Source organism: Rissa tridactyla, chromosome 22 (genome assembly GCF_028500815.1).
Source record: "Rissa tridactyla isolate bRisTri1 chromosome 22, bRisTri1.patW.cur.20221130, whole genome shotgun sequence".
NCBI classification, from domain to species: Eukaryota; Metazoa; Chordata; class Aves; order Charadriiformes; family Laridae; genus Rissa; species Rissa tridactyla.
This window is the reverse complement of record NC_071487.1, coordinates 3,874,950-3,896,154: the sequence shown is the minus strand read 5'-3', so window position 1 is coordinate 3,896,154 and position 21,205 is coordinate 3,874,950. Positions and strand designations below refer to the sequence as shown.

Sequence of the window (21,205 nt, the reverse complement as noted above, 5' to 3'; positions counted from 1 at the left end):
GGAGCGCGTGTCACCGCCGCGGCTACCCGCCTGTCACGCCGTGGGGCACCGCCGTGTCACCCCCCCCGCACACACGTGCCCCCGCCACGGGGCAGCTCCCCGCGCCCCCAGACCCACTCGTGTCTCTTCCTTCCCCCCCCCCCCCCCCTCCCCCGGCATGTCACCCTATAAAGGCACTTCCCTGCGCCCCCAGCCCCACCCGTGTCACCCCCCAGGGCACCCCCGTGTCACATGCACACACACGTGCCCCCCCATGGGGCACCTCCTCGCACACCCTGACCCACCTGCGTCACCCCCCCGACGTGTCACCCCATGGGGCACCTCCCCACGCTTCCAGACCCACTCATGTCACCCCATGGGGGACCTCCCTGAACCCCCAGACCCCCCATGTCACCCCATGGGGCACCTCCCCACCGCCCCAGACCCACCTGTGTCACCCCCCCACCTGTGCCACCCCATGCGGCACCTCCCTGTGACCCCAGACCCACCTGTGTCACCCCACAGGGCAACTTCCCGCACCCTCAGACCTACTCATGTCACCCCACGGGTGGCCTCCCTGCCCCCTCCATGTCACCCCCCTGTGTGTCACCCCATAGGGCACCTCCTCACACCCCCAGACCCACTTGTGTCACCCCCCAGGGGACCTCCCTGAACCCCCAGACCCCCCTGTGTCACCCCATAGGGGCACCTCCATGTCACTTCTCCCCCATGTCACCCCACAGGGCACCTCCCAATGCCCCCAGACCCACTAGTGTCACCCCCCCCGACATGTGTCACATCCCTGCATCACCCCCCTGTGTGTCACCCCATAGGGCACCTCCCTGTCACGCCCCTGTGTCACCCCACAGGGCACCCCTCTGTGCGCCCAGACCTCCCATCACCCTATGTCACACACCCCCCCCATATCACCCCCTCCCCACGTCCCTCAGTACCCCCCTCTGTCCCCTGCTCCCCCCCCCCCCGCTGGGAAGGGGACACTGAGCAGCTCTGCCCAAGGTCAGCGGTGGGCTGGGAGCCAGCCCAGCGGGGACAGGGGACAGGACAAACCCTCCGGAGCCGCCACCTCCAGGCCTGCAGCAGGGAGGTGGGGACACAACCAGCAGCCCCCACCCGCGACAGGTCCCTTGTCGATACCCACCATTCCGCTCCAGAGTGAACGGCTCCCTAAGGCCCGTTTCCTGCAGGTTGCCAGGCTCATCCGCGTGGAACACCGGCTGCTGTGGGGCGGCAAGGCTTTAAGGAAGATTTTGAATTAATAATAATTTTTTAAAAAATTTATTAAAGGAAGAGAAAGGAAAGGAAAAGCTTTGACCAACAGACACCCTGGGGCTCCCAGGGGGTCTCTGCTCCAGCCCTGCAGACCACCATCCCTGAATTTCTCCATTTTCCCCCCTTTTTTTTCCTTAAATAACCCCATCAGCTCCTCACTGGGGGACCAAGGGCTTCACCCCCCCCGTCCTCACCTCCCCCCAGCTGGTGGGAGCCTGGGGGGAGATGGGGGGGATTCTGGGGGGGAGGGTGCGTGTGGTGTGTATCAGTATCACTAACCCCATTCTGCAGGTGGGGAAACTGAGGCAGGATGGGAGAAACCTGGCTGTGAGTGAGGATGGGGGGGGCCCCGGGCCCCAACCCCACGTGTGGGTGGGGGGCGAGGCAGGGTAGGGTGCAGGGGGGGGCCGCCCCCCCAGCCGGGCCCTGCCACGCGCTGGCGGCTGCACGCTCCGCAGCTGCTTTCGTTTTCCCCTGCTGCAGCCGGGGGCACGCCCGGAGCCCCCCCCGCACTAAGATCAGGCCCCAGCGCAGCCCCCCTCATTCCCCAAAACCCCTCCCCACCCCAAAACCACCCCAAAAACACCCGCAACAGGGATATGGGATGTTGGGGGGGGGGGGGGGGGGGGGGGCAGGACTCCAAACACCCCCCCATCCCGTCCCACAACAGACACGAGGTTGGGGGTGCCCCTTCCTCCAGCCCCCACCCCTTCCTCCCTGTGCCCCCAAAACCCCCACTGTGCTGACACCCAACCCAGGGACACCCCCCCCCAGGACCCCTTCCCCCCCCGCAAGATTCCCAGCCCAACCTCACCGACACCTGCCGCAGCTCCATGAGTGGAGTGAGTTTCTCCCGGTCTCTGCAGGACGGCCTGGGGGGGGACCCCACAGCACCAGGAGATGCAAACCGGGACCCTCTCCCCCCCAGCAATGTGCCACCGCAGGAGCTTCACATCAGGCACCCCATGGGGGGGGCACAGTACCAGGAGGGGCACCCAGTCATCCCCCCCCCCCCGAGCTCTCTAATGGCACAAAAATTCTGCAAAATCCAGTTATTTTTCAATTGTGATTTCGATTTCGCCAGCGCTGCCCCGGGGCAGCTCCCCCTCTCCCAGCCCCCACCTCCCCCTGCTTCTTTTCACCCCAAATATTGAAAAGCCATAAATATTTCACCCCAAACATTTGGGAGGCGATCCCGGCTTCCCCCCGGGGGCAGGATTTTTAAGGCACTGCACTGTCCTCAGACCCCGCATCTGGAGCTGGATAATTCCCGTATCGCCTGCTTCCACGGGATGCAGCCGATGGGCAGAGCCACCGGCACGACCGTGTCCCCAAGCACCGTCGGTGACATCGCTCCCGTCCAGGGAGCCAGGATACGCCGGGATTCCAGCTCCGCAGGGGTTAAAGCCACCTGCGGCACAACCAAGAAGAGGGGGAAAAAGAAAAAAAAAAAAAAAAAAAGCTGTAAATGTAAAGTGCCGTTTATTTATTTAATTTTTTTCCATGATGAAAATATTGAGTATTAAAAAAAAAAAATAATATCGATAATTGCACCAACAAAATGCTCGACACTTTTTCCTGCTCCTCCTCCAAAACCCAGCACCAAAACCAACTGAAAATACCCTAAATCCTTAGGAATTGTCCCCATTCCCCATCTCCCATTTAAATTAATAGTCAAACCCCCTAACAACGAGCACCCCCGGGGTGCCTTGTCCTGGACACACCCCCTCCCCAAATCTGGGATCATCCCCCCGGGTTTGCCTTTTGTTGGTGGGGGGACACAGACACACACACTGCAGCCCCCGGAGTTTATCCCCGAGCAGGGCAGCGCCTTCGCTGGGGAAGGGATGGGGGGACGAGGGGTTTGGGGGGTTACCAAGTCACAACGCTTGCTTCTGGGGGCTGGGGGGGGGGCCGGCACAGTGGGACTCCAGCACAGGCAGAGGGGACATCAGCCGCCAGCCCAAAGGGGCAAAAAACTAGCCTGAAAAAGAAGGAAAACGCACCCAAAAATGTCCCCCTGGAGGGCTTGGGGATGGCAGTGCAGGGGAGTGAGACACCCGAAAATATGGTGGCAAATGAGGTGACAGCGGGGACCTGCCACCCCCACAGCACGGCCAGTGGGGTTGGGGACAGATCCAGCCAGGATGCGGCCCCCGGGGGGGTTCGCAGGGTCCTTCCCGGGCAGGAAGGGAGGTGACAGGGAGGGACCATCGGCCACGGTGACCTTGGGACAACGCGGGTCTCCCCGAGTGGGTTCATCCCCTCCCTGCAGCACCGAGCACCTCCCGGCCAAGGGGGGGGGGGGGGGGGGGTCCAACGGGGGACCCCCCAGGGCTCTGCTGCAGCCACGGTGGCCTCGGCCACTCATGGGATGGGCGAGAGGCAGCCAGAGCGGGGAAAACCCAGAGCCTGGGGGGCACTTTCACCCTCCCCAGACCCCCAGGAGACGGTGGGGTCAGGAGAGGGACCCACGGCCATCATGGACAACCCGCCTCTCCGGGCTGGAAGGAAAACCGTGCTCTCCGTCACCTAAAGGTGACAGCCACGGGGCCCTGGTCCCCGGCAGCCACGCAGCTCCCCCCCAGTCCCCTCCCACTCCTCGCCCTGCGCTCGCCTCATCAAGACCCTTCCCCAAATCCCCCCCTGCGTGACAAGGACAGGCTTTAAACCAACCGTTAAAAACAAACAAACCCAAAGAAAATACAAATCTCTCCTCTCCCCCACCCCGCCACCCCCAGGCTGGGAGAGAGCTCAGGGCCACGGTCTTCTCCAGCTCAGCCATAAATCACCCCGCAGCGTGCCCGCCTCGTCCCCAGCGGGACGGTGACGCTGTTTGGGGACACCCCGGACAGGGTTTCTCCATTCCCGGTGCCACCGATTTCCACGTGAAAACCAGGGAGGGGGGGAAGCGCCTGCTCGTCCCCATCCCCTGCCACCATCTCACACACACGCGCAAGCGTGCACACACACACACACACGATTATTTTCTTTCTTTCTTTTTTTTTTTTTTCTTAACCCAAGTGAACATGTTTCCAAAAACACCAAACCAAAAAAAAAAAAAAAAAAAAGAGAAAAATTAACCTAAGCAGCACCACATTTCCCAAGTGTCAGGAGCTCCAGAGCTGGAGCAGAGGCCTGGAACACCCCCACATCAAAAGAAACCAACCCCGCTTCGGCTGGGAGGGGCGGCCGAGAGAGACGCTTCCGAGGGGACGGTGCTTTGCCGCTGGGACGGGAGGCGAGCTGGGGCCGGGGGAACCGTCATTGACCGAGGGAGGGGACGCGGTGACGGAGGCAGATGTGCTGGCACCGGGCAGGCGGGGGGGGGCTCGGCCCTCACATGGCAGCGCGGGTGGGCGTGCTGGGCTGGTTCAACCGCAGCGTTTTGCAGAGCCAGCCGGCGAAATCCACCTCCTCCACTTCCGAGCGCTTGATGAAGGTGTGACTCTGGAAGCCAAGGGAAAACAGGGTTAGGAGCATTGCTGGCTGCTCCCCGGCTCCCAAAATCCAGCCCTGTGCCGTGGGCGAGACCCCGGAGAGAAGAGAAGACCCTGGTATGACAGCTCAGGTTGCTCAAGAAGATTTTGGAGAAGTTATTTGTACCTTGGAGGCCTGTGGCTGGGATTTTAATCCATGTAGTCGACACTGGCATGGGAAGGAAGACTGAAAGGAGAGCGGAGCCTGTGCGGCCCCTGCCTGACCCAAACGCAGCTCCCTGGGGGCAGGCAGAGCAAGGTGCTGCAGCTCCTGCACTCCCCGGGGTCCCCGCTCGCCCCTGGCCAGCAAACCCCTCTCCCCCGGGGGCAGAAGGGAACGGAGAAGGACAGGATGACCTTCCCACAAGGGCATGGGGGCACAAGGACACAGGCCACCTCCTTCGCAAGGGCTACGTGGGAGCACCCAGATGTAGCTCAGGGGCTCAGCACAATGCTGAGGTCGACATGGTTAAACTGGGCTCACGGAATGGTTTGGGTGGGAAGGGACCTTAAAGGCCACCCAGTGCCACCCCCTGCCCTGGGCAGGGACACCTCCCACCAGCCCAGGTTTGCTCCAAGCCCCGGCCAACCTGGCCTTGAACCCCTCCAGGGATGGGGCAGCCACAGCTTCTCTGGGCAGCCTGGGCCAGGGGCTCACCGCCCTCACAGCAAACAATTTCTTCCCAAGATCTCATCTAAATCTCCCCTCTTCCAGTGTAAAACCCTTCCCCCTCGTCCCATGGCTCCCCTCCCTGCTCCAGAGTCCCTCCCCAGCTTTCCTGGAGCCCCTTTAGGGACTGGCAGGAGCTCTAAGGTCTCCCCGGAGCCTTCTCTTCCCCAGGCTGAACCCCCCCAGCTCTCTCAGCCTGTCCCCACAGCAGAGGGGCTCCAGCCCTCCCAGTATCTCCAGGGCCTCCTCTGGCCGTGCTGCTGGGATGCAGCGAGTTTCTGGGCTGCCAGTGCCCGTTGCCGGCTCATATTCGTCCCATATATTCATATTTATCGGCCCAGCTCAGGAGGTCCCAGGCACCTCCGCAGACACGGGACAGGCGGGTGGTTCCCATCCCGGGCTCCGCACGGGCCAGATACCATCACTGCCTTTGAATCAAAGGTGAGTCACTCCCTCTCCCAGGCTCAATTTGGCTCATCTTAAGTTCAGCCTGGGAGTTTCCAGCCTTTTGACCAAGGGAAGCACGGAGAGACGGGACGGGACAGCAGATCTGGTGCCACCCCACTGCAGAAAGAAAATTGCTCTCCCCCACTTACCATCAGCATCTTCAGATCTGCCCGTTCTGCTGGATTTTTAATTAAGCTGAAATGAGAAGAACAAGAGAGCAAAACCAAGGCTGAGACATTTCTTGTGGGAAACCGATTATCCAGCTGGAGAGGTCTCCAGCTTCACCCAAAGCCACTCGGCCTCCCGGCTGCTTTCCCCAGGAGCCCAGCAGGATGGAAACGGCTCAGAAAACGCAGTCTCCAACAGCCCGGCTCCCAGGGAGAGCTGCAGGATCCATCTCTTCTAGATCGTGTGGGTGAACTGTGCCCTGCAAATGGAGAAAAGGACCTAGTGCTTGGCAGGGATTAGTGATTTTTTTTTTTTTTTTTTATAACATCCAATCTCTGTGATTTAATGGGGGCTGCGGCAGCATCCTCAGGTGTCCCCCCGCACCGCATTGGAAGGTCGGGAAGTCGATGGTGAACGCCTGGTGCCTGCAAGGCTGTGGGGTGACTCACAGCCCCAGCAATCTGCTTCACCATCCCCCCGCCAGGCTCATATTTAGAAGGTGCTGGGATACTGCTAAGCATCACCGCAAATAAACTGCCTTTATTCCAACCCTTCCCAAGGCAGGAGTTCCCAGCACAATGCTGAATCCCGCTGCAGCCAGGGAGAGATCACCTCCGGAGCACGGAGAACATTGCGTTACGCTGAATATTCTGGGTGGAGCTGCCGCCTGCAGAGCTGTGGGGGAGCACATACAGGCCTCCACCTGCAGCCGTAAGATGAAATCCTTACCATTTATTTACAAACTCCTGGAAATCTTGCGTGAAAACTCCATTCGGCAGCTTGGGAGGTGGCTGCAGAGAAAAGGAGAAGGGTTTTTTGCATCACCGTGTCAAAAATGAGTCAAAAAGCAGAGTTTTACCTATAGCCTTTAATGAGCTGCAGAAAAGCTGCGCTCTACAGCCATCCTCCTCCTCGCTGCCCTTCCCCACCAGGGACGTGCTCCCTGCCATTTCTCACCCTGGCAGCAAACGGCCGCCCCAGCACGATGCCCAGCTGGGGGGACCCCACACCGAATGCCTGCCAAAGCCGGGAGACAGAAATTGCAGCGTCACAATTCTGGATCCAGCCTCGCAAATCCCAGCTCTGGCAACGCCTACAGCGGACGAAGCCATTCCAGAAACAATAGTTGGGGGTCAACTCCTCTCACCTTGAAAGGGGAAGCTGCTCTTTCCACTTGCTGGTGGGATGGACCCTACTTTGCAAGTCTGGTAGGACATTTCAACCTGGGATTTTAGGTCACCCTCATTCAGAGGGCTTCATCCCAGAAAACATGCATGACCTCGGCGTTCATCCTTTGCTGATCTAGGGAGGAGCACGTTTGAAACTGCCGGCTGGAGAAGGAGCAGGTTATTACAGCCAAGAGCTCCCCTCTTTCAAGGGTATTATGAACTTCCCCCTGCAGAGCTTTATTCCACAACCAGAGACACCTTTGTGGTACAGAGAGATGGGAACAGGGGAGAAGGAAAGGACGCCTGCAGCTCAGAGGGGCTCGCTATCCAAAACCCCCCGTTCAAGCAAAGGTTTTGGAGCCCACCCTGACTCAGAGTGGACACGGCACCGCGGTACCTCAGGGAAGCCCCAGCAGAGCCGACAGTAAAGCAATACCCACCTCATTAACTATATAATCCAGCAGTTCAAAGATGGCCATGGCAGGCCGGTTGTCCATCCCATGGCCTGCGTGGTTAAGATGACAAAAAGAGTGGTGAGAGGGTGTTCGGGGACAGCGAAGGGCCTCATTTTGTGTGAGCAGCATGTGTGCCGCAGGACTTTTGCCGGGAGAGGCAGAGGCAACCCACCTGGGAACTGACTCGCGGTTAAAAAAAACCCAAGGAAGAGAAAACCAAAAAGCATTCCGAAGTTTCGGATTTCTTTCCCTGTGCCTATAGTCCAGATTTATTTCCTAGCTTGGAGCATTTGGAGAGCACCAGGCCATCTGCCGTGGCAGGCTGGCAGTGCTTCTACAGCCTTCTGCTTCCAACCAAATGGCTCAAGCGGAGCCTCCTTCAAACCTCCATGCCAGTACGTCTATGAGAGCTCCCAGCAAAGTTTTTCCCAAAAAGTTGCCCCTAGCTTGAAAGAAATCTTTTGGGAGCACGGGCAGAGCCCGAGAAGCAACACGGGCTGTGACAGAGTCCCTCAAAGCATCTCCTCCAAGGGGTCCACATCCCAAAAGCCTGTGCCGTGCCCAGCACGGAGGGCTTTGCTGCATGGCCTGAGCCTTCTTGTGGGACGCAGCAGGATCTCAAGGCTAAACTGAGCTCTTCAAAGCCATAATAGGCCCTGGTTGGCATCCTGAGAGCAATCTCATCGCCTCCCCGCGCAAGACCAGACTCCCGCCTGCACTCGTTAGGAATTACAAACCTCCACGGTAGAGTGGATTCTGATGGAACATTGTCACGGTCCCATCTGCTCTGCAGAGAGAGGCCTCCCTAAAAACACTCACCTCCCCGCCACAACCTCATCCAAAGCGGCCTTTGGCTAACCCAGCTACACCAAACAAAACCCGACCCCTTCTCCCCCACCTCTGCGTGTTGTTTCCAATGCATACGACAGCCCCTACCACTGACGGGGCGTCCTGGGGGCCTGGCCCGCGGCGAGATGCTGTGAGACTCTCCCTCCGCCCCGTCCACCACAGGACGGCCAAATATTGCTTCCAGTTCCTTGGAGTCTGGCGGGGGGATTGGGTACCTTCCGATAGACAGCTCCACTAACGACAGACCCATGCTCCAAATGTCGGACTGGACCGAGTAGTGGGTGCCCTGCAACCGCTCGGGCTGGAAGGAAAGAGCACAGAAACACACGTCGACGCAGAATATCAATATGCAAAGTCATAAATATCATGCGCTGAAATTAAATAGGCGAGACGCGATATCCTGACGGTCTCTGCAGCTCTGCTCTCCACCCTTCCAGGGAAAGGACTGTCCCAAAGGCGTCATGTGCAAACATAAAGCACTTCCATGCATCTAATCAACAGCCACCGTTGAGCAGCATTTACAGCTGCTTATACTTAGGAGTCCAGAGTACACAGGAGGAATCTATTTCCCTGTATGCCGAGAGCTAATGAACTAAATTTATTAATTAGATTCTTTTTTCCTGGTCATTCCTGTTAATATCCAAGAGGAATTTGAGGAGCAGAAAACCCACTCTAGGCCTTTACCATTGAAATAAAAAAGAAAAAAAAAATAATAATCAAATGCAAGTCATCCATACTGGCAGCCTTAAGTCAGCTGTACCCAGTGGCTGAGCATGGAGGAGATGTTACTTTAATAGCCACTGTCTAACTATAACTGTACTTGAGTAACCATTCCCAAAATACGAGTGCAGCTCAGACCCAAGCACAGGAGCGTAGTCCGACGGCTTCCCTAATAACCCACCGCTCGCTCCCAGCCACGACCGCGCACGGTGCAGGGAGAAGAGCCCCCACCTCCCCTCTGCCTTTCAGCCGGCAGGACCTGGGGACCCGGAGCCAGCCAGGGGTCATTTTATTGTCACCGACACCATATTATCTGCAGTTGAGCTAAGGCCGATTATGTCTTTCATTTAGAGGAGAGGCACAATCAGCTCTTCCTGCAGTTCACGCTGCCTGGCTGACTCTCACCTGGCTTCAGTTTCCCCTTAGCCTCCGCTAGACTGGTTTTATGCCCTTTTTGCCAGCAAGTGCACACAGTCAAAGCAGCAGAGGAGGTGCCTGTATCAGCATCCGTGCCCCCTCCGCACTGTTTCTTGGACAGAATTTTGCATACAGAAAGAGAAGATGTTTTTGAACCCACAAACACTCTCCAAAATAAAATATGGAAGTATTCATAGGATCCGAAATGCCTTTCTATAAAAGTCTGCACTTCCACATGCACCATTGCCAGCCGGGCACAGGCTGGAGCCAACAGGGCACCCAACTCCTCGAGAGGAACAGACACCTCTGCATCCTCCAGCGCCGGATAGTGCCTCGAAGCACTGGGCTCACCCCTGATGTGAGCCAGGAACAGGGTGGTCCGGGTGAGGATGGAAACACACAGCAAAACCGTGAGCAAATGGGACACTACACTGATTCTGTAAGAGCCGAGTTGAACCCAAATTCTAAAAAAACCCCAATGAAAAGTTGAAAGGAACTTACAGACATGTAGGACCGAGTTCCTACAAAAGAGTTTGCCATGGAGTCAATGAGTTGACCGCTGACCCCAAAATCACACAGCTTAATCTCTCCTCGAGAATTAACCAGGATGTTAGAAGGCTTCACATCTGATAACAGCAAGAGAGAAGAGCGTAAACACGACTCTAGGTAAAATACAGGGCTCTTGTACCACAGGCAGTTATTTTTAGGTTCCTCCTCTCACCTCTGTGCATGATTTGGTGCTTCTCTCTCAGATACGCCAAGCCTCTCAGAACCTAGAAGGAAACCAAGGACAGGATGAGATCAGGGCTGGGGAGGGAAGTGCCTTCCCTTTGGCAGGACACGTTGCATAAACTCTGTGTGCCGCCACCCCGCAGCCTGGCGAGGAAAGCTGCCCCGTAGTGTCCATGTGTTTCAGAGTTTGCAATTTATCATCAAGTCAACCACAGGTCTCGGGTTTACTGCCCGAAAAAGCTTCTCCCAAACCCTCTCCAGGAGAGGCCAACACCAACCTTGGTGCAACACAAGGGGTCAGAGCTACAGAGAGTGGTTGGGAATACGCCTTCCCCCTCCCCGCTTGCACACACCACTGCCTGTTGCCCTAGGTCAGGCTAGGAAAACATGTACGGGGAAACGAAGAAAGCTTCCTAAGGCAACACAAGCATTATTCCCAAACCGTGCCCAGCAAATCCTTTCTGGAATCCCGGAGAGCCGCCGTAACTCACCGCTATACTGACTTTCCCCAAGATCTCCTCAGGAATTCTTTTGGCTTCTTTCAAGACTTGATCCAAAGAACCGCCATCCTAAAATAAAGAACATCGAAATGACCAATCTCCGGCAGGAAAACAGAGCAGCTGGCTGTACAGGAAAGCATGTCCAGGGAGGGCATGCAGTATGTGAGCAGTACACAGCATCCCCGCTCGGCTGCCTGCAACGTCTCAGCATCAAGCACACTCCTTTTATGGCAGAAAAAAAAAAATAAAGAATTGTATCTGGTGATCAGAGCTCAAGCTTCTTGCTGAAAACTATTTTAATGCTATCTTCTATCAGCTCTACGTCTTGCTAGTAGTTCTTAGCTTCCTTTCCCCTAGTGGTAAATGCGAAGATGATACGGTCAGCGCTGATCCGGAGAAGCGACAACACTGTTCTCTGCCAGAGACAACAGAAAGCGCACACTGTGCTTCACAGCGAGCTCCGTAGGGCGGCAGGTTTACAACATTTCCGTTTGGCCAACCCCCAAACCTCTGCTTCCGCTTTCCAAAAAGTCGATCTGTCTGTCATTTCGATGCCTAAGCAGGACGTGCGGCTCCTACCAGGAGCACAGTGGCCTCACTGCAGCCAGAGCAAGGCGCCATGGCAGCCGCCAGCACCAACCTCTTTCACCTGCAATTTCAAATCTCAGGGAGATGCGATTTGGAACAGTCCCGGGAGCAGCAGTTTGCAGAGGAGGAACGGGGACTCACCATGTGCTCCATGCAGATGGAGATCTCTCCGTCGCTGTAGAAGGCTCCATAGAAACCCACGATATATGGGGAATTACACTCATGCAGCACCTGCAGCTCTCGGATAATCTGATTCCTGATGGCCGGCTTGATTTCTAAATGAATCAGCTGCCAAGAAAGAAAGAAATATTCAAGGTGTAACAGCTGGAAAAACTTAGAGGAACCAGGTGAGCAAGTCCTGAGTGTTAGAAACAATAAAAACAAAACATCTTCAAGGGAAGCTCTGCTTGGGCATAGACTTTTGACCATTTGCAGACTAACAGGGATAAAGGGAGAGGTAGGGCCCCGGGCAGCCTGTTAGCGACTGAAGCAACTGCTGGCCATGCAACACGCGGAGATCACACAGGACACGGAGCGGAAAGACAAGTCAGAAGTTTGATGCTGATCTGACTCAGCAGATGGGAACATTTTCACAAGCTCCGTAGGTGTTGTAAGAAAAGGTGCTCCGATATCAAGGAAACCACAGAAAGTAAAAAAAAGAAACCCATGAAGATTATGCACATGAAAGAGCAATTGCTTTATTCCTTGGGCTCCACGTAGTCAGTTAACACAGCTGTGGGTAGGGGAGCCAGAGGCTAGGAAATATCATGGCAGGTCAGAAAAAAAAAAAAGACACTGTTACCGTAAGCTCTAGGACACCCAACCCCGGGGACGTCTGTCCTTCCCGCAGACCTAGGAAGGCCAGTCTCTGCAGGAAGGACAGCCGTGCTGTCCGACGCCACAGCTGGCCTTCGCTTCAGTTTGTGAACACAGAGCTCCCAACAATCTCAAAACCACCCACTGATACCCAACACTCCCAAATCAAACGCCCTGGAAGACTCTGAGAGCTCAACTCTGTGTGAAGCCACCCAGAGAAGCAGATTAGCTCACGAGATCCACTAAACCATCCCAACAGCAGGTGAGACCAGAGACTTTCCAGGAAGCTGTCCTCCAGACAAGCAGCCGCGCTGTTCTCACCGAGCACTGCCTTTCCGAACAGGCAGGCGAAGCATCTCTAGTTTTCTGCTATAGGGCACCACAGTAGAAGACGTCGCCCATAAACCCACGTCTGAGGGGAACCACTGTCACGGCTGCTTGGCACTACCTTGGGGATCTGTTAAGTAGGTGGCGAGGAAGGTGCGTGTGCCAAACCCATCCCTCCGCCTGCCCTTTCCAGTCCTCATTAGCCACGACCTGGGAGCCTCAAGAGATCTGCTTCTATGCAGTTTAGCAGAGTTCATTAAAACCAGCTTCACTGGAAAAAAAGAATAAACTTATGTTTTCACACAAGGTGCACAGGGACCTGCTGCAGAGAGCGCAGCCTCTCCCAGGGGAGGACTCGGAGACAGGCAGAGCAGCTCAGAGATGAAGTAGGAGAGGCTCCACCTAAACCTGTCTGGGGGCAGCCAAGACCTTGGTCCTGACCCTGGCAAGGCAGGTAGGGTGCAGATGGGTCACTGCAAAGAGATCCCAACCGAAGCCGGCTCTCCCAGAGCCAGGGCAAGTGCCGGACCCCTTCCAGCATGATGCCACAGCCCACTCCTCCCATTACCTTCCGTGCCATAACAAGCCCTGAGGGTTTGTGCTGCACTTTGGTGACCACACCGCCGTTGCCAGCCCCCAGTTCGGAGATCCTCTCAAAGTCATCGTCCTTCAGCTCGCCAACTTTGGCTTTCTGTGTGAGGAAAGCTTCCAGGCGCTTCTTCTGCTGCTCATCCAGCTCCAGTTCCTCCAGCTTCTTCTGAAGGTCCACAAGGTTTGCCCTGGAGAGGGGAAGAGGAGACGGGAGGGACAGTCAGGAGACTGCGAGGGCAGCACCAGAGAAAGAGTTAGGTTTTTTTTTAGGGAAGCAGAGGGAAATAACTGAAGAGTGTTGTCTGACACATACTCAGCCCCTGATATAGCAACGAGACCAAAGCAAAGCTCTGGAGAGAGGCAGGGCTCAGCTCCAGCACTGACAGGGACACACAGACAGTGAGACCCATGGTGCAATGTCTGCCCAACACTAACATCTCCTCTGGAGAGGAGCTTTAGTGCAGTCAGCTGTTTTGGGAAAGCCAAGGAGTAGGGAAAATCCTTCAACTCTTAAAGAGGCAGCACAGCTCAGCCCAGAGAGAATGGCAGCACCAGCACCCTCTCCCGACACAGGAAGCCAAGCTTGTGTTTCACTGCGAAACACGAGAAGGGTCCAGCAACCCCCTGCTCTGTTAGACACCCCCCTCCCCACCCCACCGAGCACAAAGGGGTGTCTGTGCTCCCCCAGCACCTGCTGCCCAGCTCCCATCGCCTGCACGGGCTCCAGCTGCTCTCTCCCATTTGCTGCCCACCCCCTTATCTCCCCCCCACTCAGGGCAATGGTTTTGTAGGGCCCCCTTCCACCCAGCATCCCCATGCGATGCTCTGCCTTCCCCCAGCACTGCCACGTCCCCCTCTCCACCACCCCACGCATCCTGCCCACCCAGCCCCAACTACTACCCCAAATCCTCCCCCCTCAAATCCTCCCCGCCCAAGCCCAGCCCCAGCCTACGTGCCCAGGCTTGGTCCCCACACACCCCAGGCCTCAGCTGCCCCCAGACCCTCCCTCAGCCTCCTCTGCCACCCCCCAGCAAACCTGGGGGTCAGAGCAGCCTCCACTCGCTACCCATCCCATCCCCACCTGTCCCCAGCCCACCCAGCCCCTTTAACCCCCAACCTGTCCCCAGCTCCAGCTCCCCGACCCTTTACCCACCCCACAACACCCGGCTGGGCCCATCCAGCACCGGCCTGGCCTGGTTCCCGGACTGTCTTGGCCCCCACAATCCTGCCCTTGCCCCCCAGGCCCGGTGCCAGCTTATATCGGCGCCCCCAGGCGCGAAGGCTGGCCTGTTCAGCCCCTCACGCCTAGTGCCCGACCCTCCAGGTCCGATGCCCGGCCTGTCCCGGGTCCTCCAGGTTCCCCAGGCCCCATGTCTGGCCTGTCCCGGACTCCCCAACCCGGTGCCCGGCCTGTCCCGGCCCCCGCAGGACCCCCAGGCCCAGTGCCCGGCCTGTCCCGAATCCCAGGCCCGGCACCCCCCGGCCTGCCCTGGCCCCACAGGCCCGGTGTCCACCGGTCCCGGTCCCGGTCCCTGCCCCTCGGCAGCAGCCGGGCCAGGTGCCGGGCCTATCCCGGCCCGGCCCGGTCCCCCCAGGCCCGGCGCCCCCCGGCCCGGCCCGGTCCGGTGCCCCTAGACCCCTCAGGCCCGGCCCCCCCAGGCCCGGCGCCCCCCGTTCGCGGCGCAGGCTGGGGCGGGCCCCGCCGCCACTCACTCACTCTGCGGAGCCGTCGGGGCTGGGCCCCTCGGCCGCGCTGGGGGCGATGTTGAGGGCCGGCAGCACCGGCTTCCTCTTGGCCGGCATGGCCGGGCCGGGCCGCGCCTGCGGGGCCGAGCGGGGGCGCGGCCGCGCGGCGCGGGGGGCGCGCGCGAGGGGCGGGGCCGGGGCGGGGGCGGGGCCGCGCGGGGGCCTATCGGGGGCGCGGCCGCACGGCGCGGGGGCGCGCGCGAGGGGCGGGGCCGGGGGGGCGGGGCCGCGGGGTCTCGCGAGAACTCGCGGGGGGGAGCTGGGGGGGGGCTCGGCCATGGCGGCGGGGCCCTGAGGTGGGGGAGGCCTGACGTGCGGGGAGGCAGCAGGCGGCAGCTGAGGGACTGAGCGAGCGCTAATTACCTTGGCAGTAATTAGCGACCCAGCAATTAGCAGGAGCCCCCCAGCCCCTGCCGGCCCTGCCCTCCCGCCTGACCCAGGCAGCAGCTCCAGAGGATGCTCGAAGGCCTTAATGAAGCCAGGCAATTAGCAGCCCCCGGGGGACACCATGGCGCCAAGCGGGCGGGCGCCCTTTGCTCGGTTCCAGGGGTTCCCGTCTCCACCACGGGGCCATAAACCGGGGAGCGGTCAGAGGGCGTCGAGCGGCAGATAACGGGACGAGGCCTTGTCCCCGCGCCACGCCTCGGTCACCTGCTGCCTTACTCACCCGTCCCCTCCCTGTGTGACGGGGACCTGGGGGGTGAAACCCTGGGGGACCCCGTGAGGAGAGGCTCTTCTGGAGGGTGACAGGGGTGACTGACACCCTCACCGTGGGGTGGTGGGGAGGGATGAACACAAACCGTAGGGAGTTCAGCCCCACAGACGGCCACAGGAGGAAACAGGCTGGGAGGGCGCAGGCAGCCCTGGTGGCAGGCGCAGGCAGCAGGACCTGGGTGTCCGGGCCAGCCCTGGCCGCAGGGAGCAGAGGGGACCAAGGTTTGTTGTGGAGGAAACCGTAAGTGGTAGAGTGCCAAGTCAACATATTCCCCGGATGTTCTCAACACCTATAAAATGTGATTAATGCTGATACACTCGTCTGAAAAAAAGGGAAATCGTCCCTAAAAATGGGTGAAAGTTCACGGGCAGCAGAGGTGCCCGGACTTCGCTCACCAGCCCCAGGCCCCTCCTGCCCCGCTTGGCGGAGGAGGACAAAAACATTTGGCTAATGAGTTACGGAGCGCAGCGGGTCCATCCCCAGGGCGGCCCTGCCATCGCTCACCGCCGTCCCCAATCAGGGATGGGAGATTTTGCAATCAGGGACGTTATTTCTGTGCAGTTGGAGTTTAAACTTTGCCACTCGGGTCAGGGCACTACAGAGGAGGAGGAGGAGGTGGCGGCTGGGCTCGGTGTCTACCCCGCTGCCCTGCGACCGAGTGGGTTGAGAAGACAGGACAGGTCTTTGGGAGTGGGATCTGACACAGGTATGTCCTGGCTGCCAACGCTCAACGGGGTCCCTCTGCCTGATAGTCCCACAGGGGCACCAAGGCTCATTGGAAGGGCTGAGGATGAAGGACAGGGTGCAGTAAAGCTCCTTGCCTGGGTTGGCCAGCCAAACATCACGGTAATGACAACCGTCCCCAAACCTGGCTTGAAGGACACTTGAGTCTGTCTTTAATAGGGTGGGAAGGGCAGTTGGGTGATGGGTTGGGTGGCTGGGGGAAGTGGGTTGGGTGGTGGGTTGAGTGGTGGGTTGGGTAGTTGGGTGGTGGGTTGGTCGATCAATCAGACAGACAGTTGCCTGATCATTCAGTTGGCCAGTGGGTTGGTTATTTGGTCAGTCGGTCAGTTGGCCAACAGGGTTGACCATTTGGTCTGTTTCTTGATTGGTACATTGCTTTGGCTGGTCAACCGGTTTGTCACTTGGTCAACTGATTGGTCAGCTGGTCAGTTAGTTGGGTTGTCAGTCAGATGATTGGCCAGTTGGGCCACTGGTCAGTTGGCCCATTGGTTTTCTCCAAGCCCGGGGTCTCGAGCACTGCCTGGGGTGGCAGTGACAGAGCAGGGCTGAGTCCCCTCCTTGGGGCTGGCCGGTGGCAGCAGTCTCCTCCCCCTCCGCTTGCCACCCAAAATGATTAACCTGATCTTCCGGAGCAGTCACGCACATGGACAGGGCTGGATGGGGGAGGTGACCCAGCCCTTGGGTCTGGGCGCTCATTGCGCTCCTGCACTTGGGGGGCACAGTGGGGCTGGGGCTGCTTGGTGCCTGTGGAGAGCCCCTGGTTCTGCAGTTCTCTTGGGGGAAAAAATAGAGGATTTGGGAGTTTCAGCTGCTGGAAGGAGACGGGGGGGTGCCATTGCCGTGCCCCTGAGTCCCTGCATGCCTGTGCTGTCCCTCCCGCAGGTAGGGCTTTGCCAGATGTGCCCACATGTGCTCACATACAGGTGCTGGCGCATGCGTGTGCACGTGTTCACGCACCCATGTCTGCATGGGCACACACGTGCACATTGCGCGGTCGTGTGGTTGCATGGACACGCAGCTCCGCACACGCGTGTGCCAGCCTGGCCTCGTGCATGCATCCGCATGGTCACACGCATGCACATGTGTGTAGATACACCTCCCCATGGTCTCGCACACATGTGCCCGTGCCCAGACGTGCACCCCGATTTGGGGTGTTCCTGGGGCTGGGGGTGGGGGGGGGAAGGTTGAGGGGCAATCGCGGGGACTGGCTTATGGACCTGACCTTGCCATCTTGCAGCCATGGCCTCTGGCGTGGGCAGCCTCGACAGCCTCGACCTGCTGGACCTCCTCTTCGACCGCCAGGACGGGATCCTCCGTGGTGTGGAGCTGGGGACGCCGCTAGGCACCTGGCACGAGGACGGGGTGAGTCTCCCAGGCTGAGGGGTCCCATCACCACCTCATCCCTGGCTCTGGCGGGACAGCCCTGTCCCCACGCCTTGCCCGAGAGCTGGGACCACCCCACAGCGCGGGCAGCTCCTGTGGGAACCCCACGGTGACAGGCACCCGTGTCCCCACAGCGTGTCCAGGACAATGAGGACTTCCTCAGCTCCATCCTGGGCTCTGGGGACTCAGTATCAGATTCACCCAGCTGGTCCCCAGCTGCCAGCGACAGTGGGGTCTCTGAGGACCCCCCCTCCGACCAGCTCGACAGCCCCCCCAGGTGCTTTGACAGGGGTCCCAGCGAGGTCCTGTACCCCTATGCCAACGCCTGCCGAGCTCTTCCTGTCCCAGGGGGGGGCAGGGTCCCACAACCTGACGTCTCCATCGACCTGGGTGAGCCATGAGGGAGAGACTGGTCAAAGGACCAGGCTGGGGGCACTGGAGGGACTGGGGAGGACTGGGGACAACTGGGGAGCTAAGAGGGGATGGGGGAACTGGGGTCTCTCAGGCATAATGAGGAAATTAGGGGGACTGGAGGGAACTGGGCAGACTGGGGAGAACTGGGAGGTACGGAGTACTGTGGGGGGAGCTCAGGGACATGGGGAGAGTTTGGGAACTGGGGTGAACTGGGCAGACTGGTGTTGGTGGGGGAGACTGGAAGAGGAGGGAAGTTTGGAGGGACTGGGGGTGTTGAGGTGGGCTAAGCAGCGTCGGGTGTTCTGGGGGGACTGGGACAGGAGCAGAAGGACAGTCTGGGGGGACAGAGTCCAGGGCCACTGGACTGGTAGGTGGCAGCAAGGTACCATAGCTCTGGGGCCATGGCAGGGGTGAGGGTCCTCCCCTGGGGATACTGGGGGACACAGGACTGCTGACAGCCTCTGCTTTCCCCTCACCCAGACATGTGGCACCCCGGCTTCTTCCTGGAGGAGAGCCAGGACCTGCCCGTGGTCTCTCCACCCGCATCCTGCACCCTTACCGTCAAGGACCTGCTGCTCTCGGGCAGCTCTGATGCTGTAAGTCCCCGCCTCTGTGTCCCCATCCCTCCTTGTCTCCAACCTTGTCCCTTCCTGGACCATGACCCCATCCCTGTCTTCATCCTCATCCTCATCCCTGTCCTTTCTGGACCACAATCCATCCCATCCTCACCCTGAAGCACAGTCCCATCCCCATCCTTGTCCCTTTGCCCATCCCTCCCTGTTCTTGTCCCCTTCCCTGGATCACGGTCCCTTTTCTCCCCATCCCTGCCCCTTCCTGGACCATGATCCCCTCCCCATTCCTGTCCCCATCCCACTCTGTCCAGTCCCCACACTTGTCCCCTTTCCATGGTCCTATCCCTGTCCTTTCCTGGACCATGATCCCGTCGTTGTGGTCCCCACCGTGGTCCCTGGGGTCAGGCGTGGGGTGACCCCGCCGCCCAGGGCCGTCACCCACCGATGGCCCTGCAGCAGCCACAGGTGCCCGGCTCCCTGCTGAGGCAGAGCCAGGGGCAGTTCCAGGAGCTGGTGCTGACTGAGGATGAGAAGAAGCTGCTGGCGAAGGAGGGGGTGTCCCTGCCCACGCAGCTGCCCCTCACCAAGGTGGGTCCCACCATGCCTGGGGAGGGTGCGGAGTTGGGGGGGGTCCCAGCCCCAGCAGCCCTGACCCCCCCTGTGTCCCTCAGTATGAGGAGCGGGTGCTGAAGAAGATCCGGCGGAAGATCAGGAACAAGCAGTCGGCTCAGGAGAGCCGCAAGAAGAAGAAGGAGTATATCGACGGGCTGGAGAGCCGGTACGGCCCCCAGACCCCTGCTGCAGGCACGGCTGGCCAGTGGTGGGCATGCTGCTCCCTGCCAGCCCCCCCAGCTGTTTCACACCCCCCTGACTTCATCCCCCCCTCCCTGTCCCCCAGGATGTCAGCCTGCACGGCCCAGAACCAGGAGCTGCAGAGGAAAGTCCTGCACCTGGAGAAGCAGAACTCGTAGGTGTTCCCGGGGCAGGATGGGGACAAGAGGGGGTAGGATGGGGCTGGGACTCCCCTGTTCCCCCTGGCCAGACCTGCTGGGGGGCAGGAGGGATTTGGGGGTGTTCACGGGCTCTCGCTGTCCCCAGGTCCCTCCTGGAGCAGCTGAAGAAGCTCCAGGCCCTCGTGGTACAGTCAAGCAACAAAGCAGCGCAGACGGGAACCTGCATCGCGGTGTGTGGAGCCCCCGACCCCCCCCACAGCCTCCTTGCTTCCAGGGAGGGAGGCTCAGACCCACGGAGATGTGCTGGCAGGGGTGGACGGAAGGGCAGACAGAGGGATGGACTTGTGCTAAGGCACAGGGGTAGATGCTTCAAGGATGGATGGAGGGATGGAGGGATGGAGGAAGGATGGATGGAGGCGCTGTCAGGGGCACTTGCACAGGGAGGGATGCAGGGACACAGTTCTGGTTCTGCCACCAGCCCCTGCTCGAGGAGCCATGTCCCAGAACCTGGTCTCTGCCCTCCACCACTGCGCATGGTAACGTCCCCTCTCTGTCCCCAGGTCCTGCTGCTCTCTTTTGCGCTCATTGTCTTCCCCTCCATCAGCCCCTTTGCCCCCAGCAGGGCCGAGGCAAACGGCGACTTCGGACCTGTGCGAGGTGAGGGCTGTGCTGTGGCTGCGCCGGGAGCTCCGGGCACTGGAGCGGGCCCTGACCCTCCTTTGCAATTAGTTTTCTCCAGGTCCCTGCACAATGCGGCCGCCTCCCGCGTGGCTTACACACAGCCCCAGGCCGGGGACGAGAAGGCCCTGGAGCCGCTGTGGTCTGAGCGCCTCGGAGAAGACCCCGAGACCCTGCATGAAGCCTTCGGTGGCCACGCATTCACCTCACGCCCGGACAAAGTCTCCCCCCGTAACAGCACGCAGCCGCTTGCCTCGGAGGGGCTGAGCCACAGGGATGGGGATCAAGCCGACACCATGTCTGGGGACAGCACCGCGCCGCACCATGGCATGGCATCGCTGGCTTGGACCAAGGCTGGCCACAGCAGGCCCGGAGCCGGCTGAGGAGCTCTAAGCAGCACCCAGGGACCACGGGGGATGCAATGGGGTGGCTCAGCACCCCATCCCCTATGGGATGAGCCCTCGGGGTGGCCCCTCTAGGATCTGCCTCCAGGGGTGGGCAGATGCTGGATCTGCTTGGCTTTGCTTGTATCTGTGAACTGGGACGATGAGACCGGTTCCCACTGGCCTTACTGGGAGGGAAGGGGCTACTCCTGGCCCCTGGGTGCAGCAGGAGTTGTGGAAGGGACACAGGGTCGCTCTCAGGATGGGAATGAGGAGCCCTGGGCTGTCTGGCTATTGATGTTGCAACTGGTTGGTTTTTTTTTTTTTTTTTTTTTTTTAAGCTTTATTTTAATCTCTAAATAAAAAGTATTTTGGAAAAAAAATCCACCTGCTTTAGTTTAATGCAGGGTGACCTAGAGG

General features: G+C 59.3%; 2 protein-coding genes across 2 annotated transcripts; one reads left to right on the top strand and one right to left on the bottom strand.

The window, feature by feature from the left end:
• Positions 1 to 2,734: 2,734 nt before the first annotated feature.
• Positions 2,735 to 15,046, bottom strand: MAP2K2 (mitogen-activated protein kinase kinase 2). Its single transcript, XM_054182206.1, has 11 exons — positions 14,915 to 15,046; positions 13,175 to 13,385; positions 11,605 to 11,751; positions 10,867 to 10,944; positions 10,365 to 10,416; positions 10,145 to 10,269; positions 8,594 to 8,807; positions 7,643 to 7,707; positions 6,763 to 6,824; positions 6,015 to 6,060; positions 2,735 to 4,719 (listed from the first exon to the last, which is right to left on the bottom strand). Exons 1-11 carry the CDS (start codon positions 14,998 to 15,000, stop codon positions 4,609 to 4,611), a joined length of 1,197 nt encoding a protein of 398 aa, XP_054038181.1. The 5' UTR covers positions 15,001 to 15,046; the 3' UTR covers positions 2,735 to 4,608.
• Positions 15,047 to 15,329: 283 nt separating this feature from the next.
• Positions 15,330 to 21,127, top strand: CREB3L3 (cAMP responsive element binding protein 3 like 3). Its single transcript, XM_054181955.1, is given in 11 exon segments — positions 15,330 to 16,364; positions 17,640 to 17,764; positions 17,920 to 18,175; positions 18,680 to 18,795; positions 19,228 to 19,359; positions 19,443 to 19,549; positions 19,670 to 19,738; positions 19,870 to 19,954; positions 20,285 to 20,381; positions 20,454 to 20,772; positions 20,774 to 21,127. Coding segments are annotated over 11 exon segments (1,584 nt in total). The 5' UTR covers positions 15,330 to 16,108; the 3' UTR covers positions 20,796 to 21,127.
• The last annotated feature ends 78 nt before the right edge of the window (positions 21,128 to 21,205 follow it).